Source organism: Tiliqua scincoides, chromosome 2, assembly GCF_035046505.1.
Source record: "Tiliqua scincoides isolate rTilSci1 chromosome 2, rTilSci1.hap2, whole genome shotgun sequence".
NCBI lineage: Eukaryota > Metazoa > Chordata > Lepidosauria > Squamata > Scincidae > Tiliqua > Tiliqua scincoides.
Genome location: NC_089822.1, coordinates 145060626 through 145077486, shown reverse-complemented (window position 1 = coordinate 145077486; position 16861 = coordinate 145060626). Strand labels below are relative to the sequence as shown.

At 44.2% G+C, this 16861-nt stretch overlaps 1 protein-coding gene across 5 annotated transcripts in view; it reads right to left on the bottom strand.

Annotated features, from left to right (window-relative positions):
• LOC136639250 (ABC-type organic anion transporter ABCA8-like) overlaps positions 1-16861 on the bottom strand; it is a 60673-nt gene that overhangs the window by 21243 nt on the left and 22569 nt on the right. For all 5 annotated transcript variants that reach the window (XM_066613274.1, XM_066613271.1, XM_066613272.1 and 2 more), the window contains exons 18-25: positions 13784-13874; positions 12134-12273; positions 11483-11602; positions 9481-9682; positions 6048-6211; positions 5167-5294; positions 3877-4011; positions 1363-1479 (exon numbers count right to left, since the gene is read on the bottom strand). In XM_066613274.1, coding sequence (XP_066469371.1) covers positions 1363-1479; positions 3877-4011; positions 5167-5294; positions 6048-6211; positions 9481-9682; positions 11483-11602; positions 12134-12273; positions 13784-13874 — 1097 coding nt within the window. The remainder of the gene's footprint in view (positions 1-1362; positions 1480-3876; positions 4012-5166; positions 5295-6047; positions 6212-9480; positions 9683-11482; positions 11603-12133; positions 12274-13783; positions 13875-16861) is intronic.

Here is a 16861-nt window from a genome sequence, read left to right as displayed (position 1 = left end):
AAAAGATTGTTGCACCTTCAATTTCCTCCTTAAATTGTGGTTTATGTTGAATACGAACCACAGTAGCAGAGTTTAACTAATTCCCTACATGCATATTCTCTTTCTCCATCAGACCCACAAAGAGTCAATTATTCACAATAATACTCATCTGGCTTCCAGCTCTATTTCCCATTTCCCTAGTTTCTTTCTGCTTCGTAATCTTGTACCACAAAATTTATTGCCATACATATCTTTCCAACTTGTTGGTAATAATTTACTGTAAAATACATTCCTTTGTTTTCCAAATCTTTGTGAATCCCATAATGTCTTCTGGATGTGCAAAAGGTTGATGCTCACATACCAATCACTGTGCACACAGAGCTCATGAGCAGGAAATCCCCAAGGGACCCATTAGAGCTGGGTGTTCCTTCCTATCCATGCCTACATGCATCAGCATGATGGGCTCATGGGAAAATGGGTGGTCTTAGCATGCCTCTCATATTCCCTTCCAGCGTGCTCTCTGCCAGATTCAAGTTATTTGAGTAATTTATACTGAGGTGAGCAGAAGCGCAGGAGGGGAATAATGGAGGCACACAGAGACAGCCCAGAGTTCATAAGCAGAGTTAATGTGGAAGGATAAGATATACAAATCCAATAGATCAGTGGTTCTCAACTGGTGGGTCACAACCCACCTGAGAACAACTGCCCCTTTCATTTTAAGGGGGAAAAGCAGAAATACAATTCCTAGGATCATGCCGCTGTGGAGGAAAGGGGACTGTTTTGAACCTAACTTACCTGCTGCTGGGGTCCAGGAGGTGTGGGGAACCTCTGCAGAGCCCTCTGCAGTCTTGTAAAATGGCTTGTAGAATGTAAAAAAACATTCACAATCCACTTCCAGGTTGTGATCATGAAACCAGATGTGGGTCGTAATTTTTTTTTAACACATTCTAAAAGCCGCTCCCTGAACCCCCCTGGACCTCAGCAGAAAGTTATGTTAAAAACAGCCCCCCTTCCCCTGTAGCGGCACAATCCTGAGGATTGCGTCACTGCTTTCCACCCCAACCCAGCAAAGACTTTCCTTGGTTCTCAAACTCTCCTAGATTCAACTAGATTCTCAAACTCCTAGAGAGTTTGTAATAGACAGAAGTGCAATAGACAGTGCAATAGACAGAAGTCAAACTATAAGGGTCTATGGTGTGAGGATGGGCCCCCAACCTGGAAAAAACAACATTGCTGATGATGCTTGGACTGCAACAGTAAAACACAAACAGCTTGCATGCTCACATTTGAAGCACCACCCTAAATGAAGTCAGTTATATTCACCAGAACTGAATATTTGTCTTCCTCAACCCCAAGAAAATTTTTACCAGATTTAATTTTTACCTTGTAGTAACGAGCGCTGTTCATTGCAAAGTGCATTGGAAAAGCAGGGAATAGCACAATGCTCCCGATAAAGTAAAAATTAGCAAAATACGCCCACAGATCTTCATTATGAATTGTCTGGGGAAAGAACAAAACAAAGCTTACTAATAAGTGTCTGTTATTGTCACATGGTTCGAAAGTACATCTACAGTAATTTAGTGGGTATTTAGTAGGTTTAGGAATGACCAAGAACAGGGTGCCCAAACCCCGGCCCTGGGGCCACTTGCAGCCCTCAAGGCCTCTCTATGCGGCCCTCAGGGAGCACCTAGTCTCCAATGAGCCTCTGGCCCTCCGGAAATTTGTTGGAGCCCACACTGGCCTGACGCAACTGCTCTCAGCATGAGGGCAACTGTTTGGCCTCTTGAGTGAGCTGTGGGATGAGGGCTCCCTCCACTGCTTGTTGTTTCACATCTGTGATGCAGTAGCAGCAGCAAAGGAAAGGCCAGCCTTGCTTTGTGCAAGGCCTTTTGTAGGCCTTGCGCTATTACAAGACCTTCGTTCATTCATATAAGTTCATCTTTAATATATTCATTTATGTAAATTTATTCAAATTTGAAATGTAAATTAATTTGGCCCCTGACACGGTGTCAGAGAGATGATGTGGCCCTCCTGCCAAAAACTTTGGACACCCCTGACCAAGAATAAAAGGCAACCAAATACTGCCGAGGCAGGTAGTCAAGCCAGGAAGAGAGTGACCAGGTGGACCAAGGGCAGTGCAGCCTGAATGTGAGTGAGAAGCTGCTCAGACTTTGACACCAGACTAGAGTTACAAGCTTGCTAGCTCCAGGTGCAGCCTTCTTGACCCCTTGAATGACTTGCTTCCTGCAATCAGGTAGCTGCAATAGCATCTTCTTTCATCTCTGCTGGGACACAGAAATCCAACACACAATTTCTGAAAGCTCTCTGCTGCGTAAAGCTCTGTGATGCCATAGATCAGAGTGGTCCAACTTTTTATACTATGGGAGCCACAAGACTCTGGTGAAAACCCCCAACTGTGCGAGTGGAAGCAACTGGCAGTGACATGATGAAATCACTGCCAAATGCTTCCGGGTTCTGAGTTGCCAAAGTCACTCAACACGTTCAGGTGGCAGGAGAAGGAGGTGGAGGCAGTGGGTGAGACAGGACTTTAAGGACTGCCAAAACAGTCTTTGTGGGTCACATGCAGCCTGCCGGCCACAGGTTGAACCACCCCAGCATAATTTTGCAGGTGCCCCTCTACTTTTTTTTTTAAGCTTTGGCTAGGACTCCTCTGCTTTTAGTGAATGAAGAATAGGTACCTGGGGGTGCCCACTGGGAGGTCAGCTGGAGGGAGGAAGAGAGTTTGCGCCCAGCCCACAGCACTCCCTGTCTCGCAGCAGCCAGCTCTAGAGCAAAATGGGGGCGGGGGGAGAAGAGGACAGTGCTTGGAGCTGCAAGGGTAGGGAAAGAAACAGGTACTCCAGGCAGAACTGCATCAGGAGGTGCAGGAGCTTGAGCAGGAGCATGTTGGCAGGCACCTCCTCTACCTCAGTTGCCACCTGAGTCCACAACCATGGCACTCGGCCACCACCAGTCCGGGGCTTTGTGTCAGGGCTGGAACAGCGGCAGCGCAGCAGGCAGCAGTGGGCTCAGGGAGTCGTGGAGAAGGAAGAACCAGAGGCCGATCATGGGGATCATGGCAAAGGGACAGTAAACACTTTAGTTTCAGTGCTAGCACTCATTCCCTTTGCCCTGGAAGTAGGATCTGACTGTCTGGTCCAAGTCACAAGGAGAGAAGAGAAAGAAGGTCCTCAAAGGACAGAAACAGAGCATCTTTCCTCTGCTTGTGGTTTCAGAGAAACAGAGAAAGGAGCCCAGCTGCTGTTGTCTGTGGCACCTGGACTCTGTGCTGTCCATTCAGGGCTGCAACAAGACTCACAGATTTTTCTAAAGATCCATCATTCCAACGGATACAAGATCGCAATGATATCCATGCCCTGGAGAAAATGCAGCTTGTAATTTGTGAATTTTTTTTGGTGAAAAGCGGTATATAAATAATGTTAATAATAATAACCCCTGGCAGAAGGAGACCACATATCCCTTCTCCTATCTATGGAATGCAGCATCATTCTTGTAGAAAGAGAAACAGAAGGGGTGGCTACAAAGGGATGGGACTTAACATAACATACTTAACATAAACCTTTGTTACACCTGTACTAATCACTTCACTACTAATGACCTGAATAGAGATCACTGGAAGAGCTTGTATACAGAGATATCTCTCCTGAGAAAACCCCTGGATGTCTTATAAGCTCAAGAGATCCTGAGGTCCCTTGAAATAGCATTTTACAATTTTGTTCTTTAAGAAACGATATCCTACATTTTAATGAATTTTGAAAAATCCATATACTGTACATTTCTTAAAACTGATTTTCCTATATATCCCAGCCCTGTGCAACACACAAGCGCGTGCGCATGCATGCAAAATGGGTTTTATGATCCAGTTGAATCACTTACCAAAAATAAATCATTCCAGATTCTAATGTGGGCAATGGAATTTGACATTCGTAGAAGTGCATTGCTGATTATGTTGATCAGCACTGGAAAGCAATTAACGACTTCCATGTGGCACATAAGTGTGAACCTGTATTTCTGAAGCAAAGCAAGACATGAGATCAATGCTGGAACTCAAATGAATCTGTATAGACAGGGTCAAGAAAAAACAAATGATAAAAGAAAAAAGCTGACGCTCATAATTTGCATTCTTTTTCCACAAACCACTTTTACTGATGGTGTCCATGCACATATGGACCTTTGTGAGCCTCTTGTTGCAGATACAGAAATACAACCAAGTGCTAATAGGTTACCAAATGAATCCCATTGTCCAGGGGTACCTACATCTAACCATTGTTGTCTAATAACTAGTTGTTTGGGAAAGGTATAGAAGAACTGCTTTTGGAACAACTAGGCTCAAGAGTCAGGAAAATGCCTTTTGTCTGAAGCCTAAAACATGCATCATCAAATTCCATTACTAGGCATTAATTTCCATTGTGTGATTGTTATGATCAGGCAGGAATGCTCTTTTCTGTACCATCTGTAGAGCAAGGGCATATGGAACCCCATTATGAACTCTATCCCTCACATCTCCCTAACCAGGCCAAAGAGCCTGAAAACACCTTAAGATGACCAATCCAGAGTGTACATAGGGAAACACCATCCAGATTAGCATCTACGAATAATTCACCTGACCATAGATGGGGAAGTTCCTGGAGTTGTGTGAGTTTTCCCACTTTAGGATTAGCCAATAAGAAACATCCAAATACACCTTTAAAAAGGAAAGTTGGTGTGAAGATCTCCAGTCGGATTAGGAAGTCAGAGTCAACTACACCAGACAAACCTGCCCCTCAATCTATTACTTTCTGAGAAAGCGGATGTTTTGATGCATGGACAAGGTGGTTAGATAAAGTTTTCCTTTTTTTTCTTTCTTTTTTTTTGCCTTTCCCCTGATCATAGCAGTTTTCTTTCCTTTACTTTGCCTATTTTTCTTTTTAATAAACCTTGTACTACACAGTATTTCAAAAGGATCCTGCCTTTTAAAATACTGTAGCACTGCATGTACTTGTAACAGTTCCCTGTTGTCTTTCCCAACACAGTTTTAGAGAGGGGAGCAGGGATGGATTTTCTGCTCTTGAACATTGATGGTACCACAACAGTAAAGCAGCCTTTAACACCCATTTCTTAGGAGTTTATCATAGGTCCGATGTTAAGGTTCATTTTCCCAGGAAGAGGAAAGTGTTGTAAAGTTACCTTTTCTTGAAGGGCTACTTTTATAGCTCCATTGTGCACCAGCTGGTCACTGACATTGAAGCCGGTGATTGCTTCTACCAAGACATTCTGACTCCTCACAGCCTGGATAAAGTTGTCAATGCTTGCACCTGGTAAGACAGTATGACCAGAGGACACACAAAAGAGAATCAAAATGAAGTAGAATGTAGAATTTAGATAAATTTTATTGCTTCACATGTGATGCATAGCTATTTGTACAGGTGCTAAAAGGGTTGCAATATTAGCTACAAGTTAAGCTTATAATTCTCACCTGTTTAACTCTGTGGTAATACCACATATTTCAGCACTGCCTGTATTTTGAAAGAAGTGGGTTTAGGATTGCAATATCATAATCCCACTGACTTCATAAACTGGGCAAGACAACCTGTGTTCCCTTTGCAATCTGATTTGTATCTGGGCCTGGCAATCTCAGTTATTTTCCTGAAAAAATTGGAAAAGCAGTTGCATTTTCTTTTTTGAGCTCAATTACAGACCAAATTGTAACTATTACTGCTGCATCCCCGTTGATGACGACATTCGGAGCTGAAGAGGATCTAGTCCTTTCCCAGGAAATATCTGCCTCCTTGCCTTCAACTCAACCCACCCACCCCCAATCCCAGTTTCCCTTACTGCTCTGCTGGTGATAGTAGCAGTGAAAGGGAGGAAGAAGGAAGGACTCTTTCGACCCTTCCCCTCACCTCAATCCTGCCATTTGGCACTGATCGGGCAGCAAGCCAGAAAGCAAAAACCAAGGAAATTGGGGAGGGGGGAACAATGTACCCTTCCTGCTGATGCTGCTCCTGGGTTGCCTCCTGCCAGCTCTGCAGGATATTCTGTCTCCATATTCTGTTCTGCACCCTTACCTGTATCATTAAGGATCAGAAGTCCGGAGTATCCTGTCAAAAACTTTGTTCCTGGCTCAAAATAAAGACCAGGATGCAGCTCAACATTATGTAGGTTCATCCAAACAGCAAGTGAGATTATGTGAACAAGCACAGGTGCTAGTACAAGTGCAGAAAGGAATAGTCTGTAATTAAGGAGAGAGTCTATTAATGCACAGGACAGATGTGCCTGTTGTATTATTTTATCTATAAAGACGAGGTAAAGGAGCTAACATTTATAGAATCGTAAAATACGAGAATTAGAAAGGATCTGGGTGGTAATCCAACCCCTGCTCAGTGCAGGCGACTTCTCCAGGATCCCCGATAGGTGGCTGTCCTGACGTTGCTTGAAAACCTCCAATGAATGAGAGCCAACTGCTCTGCCTCAGAAAAGGTAGGTTTTCCAGCTTTTGCAGTTAGGACATATCTAGCCTAAATCAACTTGCCTGTCATTTCAACCCAGTGGTTCTAGTGTAGTATTCTCCAGAGCCACAGAGCTGTCTCACAGCCCTTCACAAACTTGAAGACACCATCATTTGTCCCGTTTGTCTTGTTCAGGACAATCCTATCAAGCTCTTTCAACCATTCCTCCAAAGACCTAGTTTCCAGATATCTCACCATGTCCGTTGTTCTTCTGGAACCATTTCAAGCTTAGAAATGTTCTTAAGATGTAGTGCACAGAACTAGATGGAGTATTCCAAAAGAGATCAGACTAATACAGATTAGAGTGGAAGCATCACTTCTCATCTGAACAGTATGCTTTTGTTAACGTACCCAGCAATGCATTCACTTTTTTTAAAAATAAAAGTTACATTACACTGTTACTTCAATTTAGTTTGGGGTTCCCTTACTGCCCAATTCTAACTAAAGGTGTCCACCGGCAGAATTCTGACAACAGAAGTGTTTGGATCCCGCCATACATTGCACGACACTGGTGAGTACAACGAGTTCACCACCACAATTGTTGCCCGCTGTTTGCGCAGGGTGGTGGTGAGGCCATTGTTCACCAGCACCACATGAGTCAGCAGTGGGAACAGGTGGTAGGAGGGACATAGAAAGGGGGAAGAAGGGGTGGGAGGGGCAGGTGAAGCATTGGTATCCTGTCTCTCTTCCTTACTTACCTTGGTTCTGAGCCAGCAAAACAGCTGTTGCAGAATCAAGGAGACCAGTAGGGAAAGAGGAGGCTTTCCTTTACAAAGTTCCCTTACCCTGAACTCTACAACAACTCCCCACCCACAGCTGGCTTTAAGCCAAATGGACCAATTGCTCCCAATTGGGAGCTATCTACTCTAGTCGTGATGCAATTTTGTATAAAAATGTTGCTTAGCTTTATTTGGTCCATTAACTCACATGCGCTTCTTAAGTGCACATTTTGATTGCTTTCCTCTCTACCATAGAGATACAAAGTCTATAATATATTTTATTTATATCTGTAGGATTCTACAGACCTTGGCTGTGAACCTGGGGCCCCACAAAAAATGTTTCCAATTAGGCCCTGCAGCTGCTAAGGCCAGTTCTGCCTCCCCCCACCATAGGATGCAGCATGTGTCCATCAGCTGGGGGGGGGGTCAGTTACAACTGGGACATTAGATACCTAGATCCTTTTCACACATGTGGTGAAAGCAAGTCAGTATGTCCCCACCCTGTACTGTGATTTTTTTGTACCAACATGCAGGACTTAACGTTTGATGTCACATCTGTTAATTGTCATATTGTTCCCAATGATCAATTCTGATTCAGGGCTCAATCCTATCCAATTTTCCAGTGCTGCTGCAGCTGTGCCAATGGGGCGTGCACGGCATCCTGCGGTGGGCAGACAGTCACAGAGGCCTCCTCAAGATATGGGAACATTTGTCCCCTTAACCTCAGGGCTGGGTTGCGGCTGCACTGGTGCAGCAAAGTTGGGTAGGATTGGGCCCTCAGTCTTCCAGAGCATTAGCCATCTTACCCAGCTTAGAATCATCTGCAGATTTGATAATCATGCCCATGATAATCATCCAGGTCATTCAGCAGCACAGGCCCCATGAATGGTGAAGCCATTTATTAGTATTCTTGGGAATGTCTGCCCAGCCAGCTGTTCCAAGTTAGTACATGTAAATGCTATTTACTAATAATATTGTTAAGGAGTGAAATCGTTTCACAAGGATGTGATGCAAAGGAGTTTTAAGAAGAGCTCTCTTAGTTAGGGAGTTTACTCTCAGCTGCTGTTCTCCCCATGGGATTTTAAATGGTGCTTATCCTGAAACTTTCCATGGAGGAAGAGGCTTGGGGGTAATATTCTGAGTAGGACATGGCTAGTGGGGAAAGGCCAAGTACAGGGGGGGCCGTAATGACAGATCCCATATCCACAGATTCACTTATCTGTGGGGGCCCCCATGCACCTCCGCTCACTTCCAGGGCTGGGCAGCAATCCCTGATATCCATGGTTTCAGTTAACCATGGGGGGTTCCTGAAAAGAACCCCTGGAGATACCAGGGCATGCCTGTATTCCTTTCCAATGTTTCACTGGCTAATTTAAATTCCATCCCAGCCTAAAGTTTCTTTGTACCATATAAACACCACTCTAAGGTGTACCTTAGAAGCCCAATCCTAAAACTTCTTACAGTTCAGTTATAAGCTTCAGTTCCACTGCTGGAACTGGTGATCTGGTGGCAGAACATGCTTTATGGCGTTATAAGTGTTTATGGAAGCACACATAGCTGCATGCTTCTGGGCCGCCACCACAAACTCTGAGGAGCACCCTACGTGCAGCGGCAACCTGGAAAGGCCCTGCTAATGTTGGTAAGTTGGTGGGGTGGGTGGATCAAGGGAGGGAAGGGGGCACACTAGAGGCAGAATGGGCTATATCCTGGCACAAGCATCTTACTCTGGGATGCTATCCCCCTGGAGCCTCCTGACACTCTCCTTCAGTCTCCTTGGACTTGCACCAGCTATATAGGTGGTGCAGGTCTGAGGAGACCCATTGACACTTGAGGGATTCATAGAGGGACTCATGGAAAATAGTTTCCTTTATCTCCCCCAAGCCTCCTGATCCCCCCTCCACCATAGCATGCAGCACAGCTTGTTTTGGCACAGTTGCATGCTATGGTGAGGGAAAAGATAGAATTGGACTGTAAATGGCCACGCCAAGAAATAAATATTTTAGGAGCTTAGTTTTCTTAGGGCTAACTTTATTAAATCTCCAATAGACTAACTACCATATACAGAACTTTGTGAAGCGGTTTTTGGTGCAAGACAGCATTTTGCTGAAAAACTCTATGGCATCCTAATAATTCTGGATAAAAGTAAATGCCCCAACAGTCCAACTTTTGCAATATCTCATTCCATGGGCAGCCTGTATCTTCAAATTACTTGGGCATTAAAACGACAGCTTTCAGAAAAGCAAACTAGAACAGCAACCGGATGTGGCACTCACATGGCTCCCCAGACTTTGCTCTCCCGCTTGAGATTTAAGAAGTGCATTCTTGCTACTGTACAAACTTGTTGCCTCCAGAGTTCTGTGCCTCTCATTGTTGACTTTCCTGTGTCTGAGAGCAACTGAAGATCTTGCTCTACTTCAACGAGAGAGGAATCAGCCCTTTTTTCTTCTCCCACTTGGCCTCTAAGAACTCCAGAACCTACGACCATTTTCAAAGTGCAAAGTCAAAACTGTGATACTAGCCTTAGAAATAGTTACTGAAAGTCTGCCTGTCTGCTCAAGCTCTTTTTTTTTTTTTTTTGGCCTTATCTTCCCTTAAAATACACTCTTCTTGTTATCAGGCATCTCCCAAGACATGTGTAACATGCAAACCCAGGGGAAATCTTCTAAGGGTACAGTGATCAAGTGCAGTGGCTCGTGGCACAGCTCAACTGACTCAAATTTACAAAGTACTGATGGAACTAGAGCAGGGGTGTCCAAAGTTTCTGGCAGGAGGGCCACATCATCTCTCTGACACTGTCGGGGGTGGGGAAAAATTAATTTACATTTAAAATTTGAATAAATTTGCATGAGTTTACATAAATGAATATATTAAAGATGAATTTATATGAATGAATGAAGGTCTTGCGATAGCTCAAGGCCTATAAAAGGCCTTGCACAAAGCAAGGCTGACCTTTCCTTTACTGCCTCTGCTGCATCACAGACATGAAACAGCAAGCAGTGGAGGGAGCCCTCATCCCACAGCTCACGCAAGAGGTCAAACAGTTGCCCTCACGCTGAGAGCAGTTGCCTCGGGCCAGTGCGGGCTCCAACAAATCTCCAGAGGGCCAGAGACTCATTGGAGACTGGAGGCTCCCTGAGGGCCACACTGAGAATCCTCGAGGGCCACATGTGGCCCCAAGGCTGGGGTTTGGGCACTCCTGAACTAGAGGAAGAGAGGATAGCGGTAATGGAAAATGGGAAAGGGCTATCAGGAGAAGACTAAGGAACAATGGGAGCATATATTCAATGCTATTTCTTACTTGAGATGCATGTTCTATCAGTACTTTATCAGCTTCAGGCTGCAATTCTATCCACACTTTCCCCATTGACTATAATAGGACTTACTTCTGAGTAGACATGCTTGGGATTGGGCTCGCAGACAGCTTGATCTGTGTTCTCCAAAGCCTAAGCCAGGCGTGCAGGCTTGGAGTGGGTTGTGAAAACACTTTACTCTCTTACTGTGGGGAAAACTCAACCAATACTGTATGTGCCCAAACAGAAACCTAATGTATCTGAGCTTCCTCAACCCAGTAGTTGAAGCAGCTGCAGAGACTGTTAAGGAAATTCTGCTAGCTTAACTTTTAAAAGATAGACCAAGGAGATCTAGAGACCAACACACATACAACTCTCAAACCAAAAGGGGAGGCAAGAATGTCATTGATTTGACTGCATTGCACAGATGATGTATAGATCTGTGACCCAGATTTTTGTAGTTCAAAATTCTACATGACAGCGTGGAAGCTATTGTTGGGTGATTTCTCAAGGACAGCTCTTTTGTTACTTGATGGTCCTTGATGTTCTATGCCTCTATTGTTCTGCACCCTGAGGAGGCTGTGCATCAAGTACCATACAGCACTTGACTGAGTTTACAATGAAGCCAAGGTTGAAGGCACACCTTTGCATCCACTAATGTCATTATTTACTTCAAAGCCAGGAAAGGACCTTGTTTAGGAAGTTTTGGCTGGTCATGGAATTTCCCAACAAGAAAGGCAAGGCATGTCCAAAGCCAGCCAGCTAGATGCAGGGGAGGACCCAAGTTTCACCTTTCCATATGTCAGACAATACCCTTCTCCAATCCTCCTTGCCACTGTCACCACACTGATCTTTCCTCATTCAGGTTCCTTCCCTCAGATCTGCAAGCCTGGGAAAAGGTGTTCTGATAACCCTACAGCATTCTTTTTCCTACATACTTACGATTCTGAAACTCACATCTTTCCAGCCACAACAGGACATTTACCTTCTTCATCAGTTGTTTCATTACCCTCCAGCTTCAAGAAGACATCTTCCAGAGTTGTCACTGTTATCCCATAATTAATGATTCCCAAGTCTGTCTGCTGGTCCATATTGCAGAACAAAGCTTCATAACAGGAGGACCAAAAGGAAAAAAAAAATCACATGCCTGGCTGCAATTTGCCTTCTAGTTTTCAGACCAAAATTTCTAATCCTCACCATGACCTGTGATCATAATTTGAGTAGAGTAACATTTTGAGAAATAACTCTGCTACTTGGGCGAAGTGGCACCTTTTAAAGTGTTATCCTATTCTATTCAGAAGAGGGAGAGTAACTATCCCTCTTCACTCCAGCCTGACATCTTTCCTGTGGAAAAGCCTTCACTTCCACCATGGGTCTACTGGTGAGATGTCCCTTCTGAATCTCTTTTTTGACTGTGAGCCCCTTTGGAACAGGAAACAATGCATTGATTTATTTTGCTATGTAAACCATGAACTTGTTGGCATCCTTCAGTCTCGGAAAACCATGAACTACTCTTCTTGAAGAGCAATACTTCAATATCATTAATAACTCTGCTGATTGCACATGCACAGATGAAGACAATGACATTCAGGAGCTGTAAACCTCACTGTTCTTACTTACTGAAATTTATAATTACCTGGGAACTTTTCCATGTGTTCCAAGGGCAGCACATAGCTCAGCTCATTTTCACGTTGTCCTGATAATCTGCCATTGGGAATGTATTTTTTGACAAGAGCTGTTGTCCTCTCAGGGTCACCCAACTCATTTATATGCATTCTGTTTATATTAAAAAGGATTTTAGCCGACACCAAGGCTTACACACATTTATTTACACCTAGTCCTATCTAACTCTCCCCCACCAATTCAGCCACGCCACTGGAGCACAAGCTGCTCCCTGAAAGGGGGGGCAGTCCTGGAGATCTCCTCCAGGTAAGGGAACATTTTGTTCCCTTGCCCTAGGCTAAGCCTTCAGTTCTGCGATGGGTCTACTTTGACCTATGCTAGCTATTTTGCTAGCTCAAGTCCAAGTGGAGCAAGGAAGGTGGATTGAGACCAGGAAGTGGGAAAAGATATTGGTGACACTGCTACTGCCAATGCTGCCTCCTCCTGGCCTCAACACTCCTCCCTCCCTACCCTGTTCCCCCTCCTCCACACCCTATTCTGCCCACCCACCACCTGCCCCTCCCCTAAACTTACCAGTGCCAAATCTCTGCAGGATGTTGCACCTGTTCACTGCTTACAGAAGAAACCTGGCTGCATGGAATGGTGGGTGACCTTTTGCGACTGCCATAAAGCCCATTGTGTCCCTGGAAGTCAATCCTGGTGGCACAGTGTGCCCATAGGATTGGGCCCTTAGAATATTTTCTGAATCCCAAGTCACAGCATCTCACCAGCATCAAAGGAGCACACATACTTCCCAAATTGTCTAAAGCAGCGATTGCCATATTTTATAGGCTTAGGAGCAGAACAAGACATTGCCGTTGCCAAGACAAGGCCATGAGATCACTGTTGAAAGTGTTAGCTATTAGTTCAATACCCCCTCTTCTTCCCTGTTACATATAGTAATGAGACACAATATATGTACATTGTACATTTCTTTCCCCCAATGCTACGTGTAGAGAAATTAACAACATGATTAAGTCACCGCACACATTTCATTGTTGAATGTTATGGGGAAAAGAGGCACAGGGCTACTGAAAACAGCACGTACAGTTCATAGCCTTAGCAGAACGTCTGCTCCTCCATCAACCTGGAACTCTCAGCAAGTACAGAGTGCCATCTATTCCCAAAACCCCCACGGATACCTAAACCCATGGATTAGGGCACCATAAACCATCTGAACTTCCCCGGCCCTCAGAATGCCTCACAAGAGCATAAAAATGTCACTTTTGGTGGAAGCTGGAAACTGGAAGTTGCTTTTTTTTTTTTTTTTTGCCTGAAATGTGCATTCTGAGGGTCAGGGAAGCCATGTGGGGCCTCCTCAGCCCTCAGAAGATGCTCCAGACAGCTCTGGTCAGGTTCAGAGGGTCCAGGTTGGGCCATGCAACAGGTTTGGAATCTGCAGATGATCAAATTTATGAGTACCAAACCCACAGATAAGAGGGGTTGACCTGTATACCTGCTCCCACCACTTTCTAGGCCTCTTTACAACTTTTTGAGCACTTATATTCCTCCTCACTGCAGTTGGCATAACAGATCACCATTTTAATATATCTATGACTACACATTTTTACCAGATGATAAATGTTATTGTAGATCAAAAGCACATCCCCAAATTCAAAAGTACCTTAAATGATAGCCGATGCCCCATTTTTTCTTCAAGAACAAAGATGAACCAACACACTGCAGCCTGCCATGTGAGATAAAAGCTTTCCGGTCTATGGAGAAAGCAAACAAAATTCATTCTATTTCTTAAAACATAGTTTTTTTCTGTAATTTTCCAAGATTAAAGAAGGAAAAAAGTTAACAGATGTCACATTCTACCAAAACACAAAGAACAATACCTTCTGTTATTAAATCTCTCCATAATACTAATCTACATGTTGTAAAAATGAAACTAACTTTAGCACATTTTGCAGTGTATGTTTTCTTGCTTGAGTTTGGTTCCAATACTACAAAAAGGCTGCCAGTTTTAACAAAGTGTGTCTGTGCCTACAATTCTATACATCCTTACTTCATCGTAAGCCCCACTGAACAGAGTGAAATTTTCTTCTGGGTAAACAGACAGAAGGAAATTTCTGATCATTATCCTGCAATATGGACAGAGGTTAAGAAGCTCCTTGCTGAATTTCCAGTATCATGTTCAATGGAATGTGGTTTACTGTGGTCCTTTAACTTCTCTCCACACGAAAACATTCACTCTAGATTAATAAACGTGGTGATTTAAGACTCCTGCTAAGTGACTTTAAACCAGGCATTGGGAAACTGGTATAATTTCATTAAGAACTTACTGAACACTGATGTAGTTACTAAATGTGATATCTAAGATTCTTGCTAAATGACTATCAGACTTGAAAAGCTGGTATCACTGAATCAAGTTCAATTTTACTGAATGCATTCAAATGAAAAAGTTTTACAGCCCAAATGTAGAGGGCTGGTTGCAGTGGCATCACTAGGGTTCACGTCACCCAGGGCGGGAGGCCAGCGCATCACCCCATGCAGTGGGTGGAGCAACACTCCAGGTGGTGGGTGTGGTGATTGACTATTGCCCCACCCCCACTGGTTTTTTGGCTGTACCTTTTGATAGAATAAAAATATTTCAAAGCAGTTTGATTCATCGCATTCTGCATGAAATTACACATTGATTGATATATAACATGATGGTATTATTTTTACAAACTGTGATTTTAGTGATTTTGGTCACTAGTAGTGTCACATCCCCCCAGGGTGTCAACTCACTTTATTGGAGCAGTTCTCAAACTTTTAGCACTGGGACCCACTTTTTAGAATGACAATCTGTCCAGGATGCATCATAAAGCAAATTAAAATAAATAATTATAAATAATTAAAATAAAATAAATAAATAAGGGAAAGCCAGCCCTGTTCCACCAAGTGAATTTTCTCTGTAGCCTGCCTCAGTAAGATTTTCACCCCTACACAGTTCAGTTTAAGTTCTTATATTTCAAGCATATCACTATCAGGACCCACCCGGCTTTACAAGTCTGAGAGCCCAATCCTATGCCTGCCTACTCAGAAGAAAGTCCCATTATAGTCAGTGGGGCTTACTCCCAGGAAAGTGTGGATAGGATTGCAGCCTAAAACAGAAAAAAAATTCACTTTATCCTGTCAAGCCTCTGTTTCATTCTTTTTATGAATGAATTACCAGCCCCACCCTGGTTGCCTTCTGGAGCATTTGTTGAGCTCCATTTTCATCAGATCAAGACCATTCTGATGGCTTCACATTTCCCTTTGCCTGACCTGCCCAAGAGCCAAGGCACATTTGCTTACTTGCAAGTAAACGTGACCATGTGGCTTAGTTTAGCTTTCCATAGGGCTCAATACATTCGTAAGCTTGGAGGGAGGTACCTCCTTCTCAGGTGTTTTGGGGGGGCTACATTCATTGGATCAGGACCATTCTGGTGTCGTTGGATTCCTCTCAGCCTGCCCTTTCAGATGAACTAAGGCTGTTTGCCTACTCACAAGTAAACGCGTGATACGGCTCAGTTTCACTTTCCTTTGGGATCCATGCATGTTTTGTTTTCTGGTTTTTTGGCCATAACTTTTGATAGAAAGGAGATATTTCACTCCCGTTTTCTGCATTTCATTTCACCAGAAATTCCGCATCCAACGGTATATAACATGATGGGGTTACTCCTAACCACCGTGATTTTAGTGCATCGCCCTCCCAGTGCGCATTACCCCCCTTGCACTTCACCCAGTGCTGCCCACACACCCCCAGACCTCCCTAGTGACGCCACTGGCTGGTTGCAATGTTGCAAAGGCCCTACAACACTGGAAAGAGCAGGCTGCTGGCAGCCATTTTAGATCTACTATCCAAAATGGCAGCAGCAGTGGCAATGCACTCCTGCTCCTGGCAGGAGTGAGCTGGTGGCGGGGTTGGGCAGGGAACAGGGCGGGTATATGTGGAATGGGGCACGGAGGGGGAAGGAGAGGGAATGTATCCTGCTGCATATAACCTGCCATCCCCTTCCTTGTTTCCCAACACCCCCCCTTTCTCTCCTCAGATTTGCAGCAGCCAAAGGAGGCCCATTGGTGATTGGGAGACTCATGAGGGGGTGTGTGTGTGAATATACTTTCTTTTCATCTCCCAAGCCTCCTGATCCCTACCACCACAGTAGCATACAGCGCAGCCCATTTTCTAAATCACTGGATGAATAGAATTGAGCTGCTAATTGGATTTTGAATAAATGGGCAATTACTATTTTAAATGTTGTTGTTATCTCCTTAATGGGTCATGCAAACCACTATTCTTAATTATGCTTTTTATAGGCTAGGGGCACTGAGGGAGAGTTTATGGAACCAAAGGGATGGTGACCCAAAAACATTTGGGACCCACTGGCCTTGGCTGACAGGAGAGATCTTTCCGTCACCATCGTCAGGGTGTAACTTTCATAGCAGAATGTAAAGTAAGGACGTAAGTGATGGTGATATGCATGAACAAATGAAATAATCACGTAACAGGCAAGAGGATCCAGCATTGAAAAAAGCAGGCATAGGAGATGAGATGAGTGAACCTAGAACAAGATGTGAAAACCACCTATGAGAAAAGCAGCCACAGCCCATTAGACTGCTGAACATGAAGTTGGAGGAGCACCATTCTAAACATTTCATTGAGCCATTTGAATGCCTACGGTTGGCTCTGCACATGTCCTTTGTTGCAGCAGCACTGAAACCTTGGTTCAAA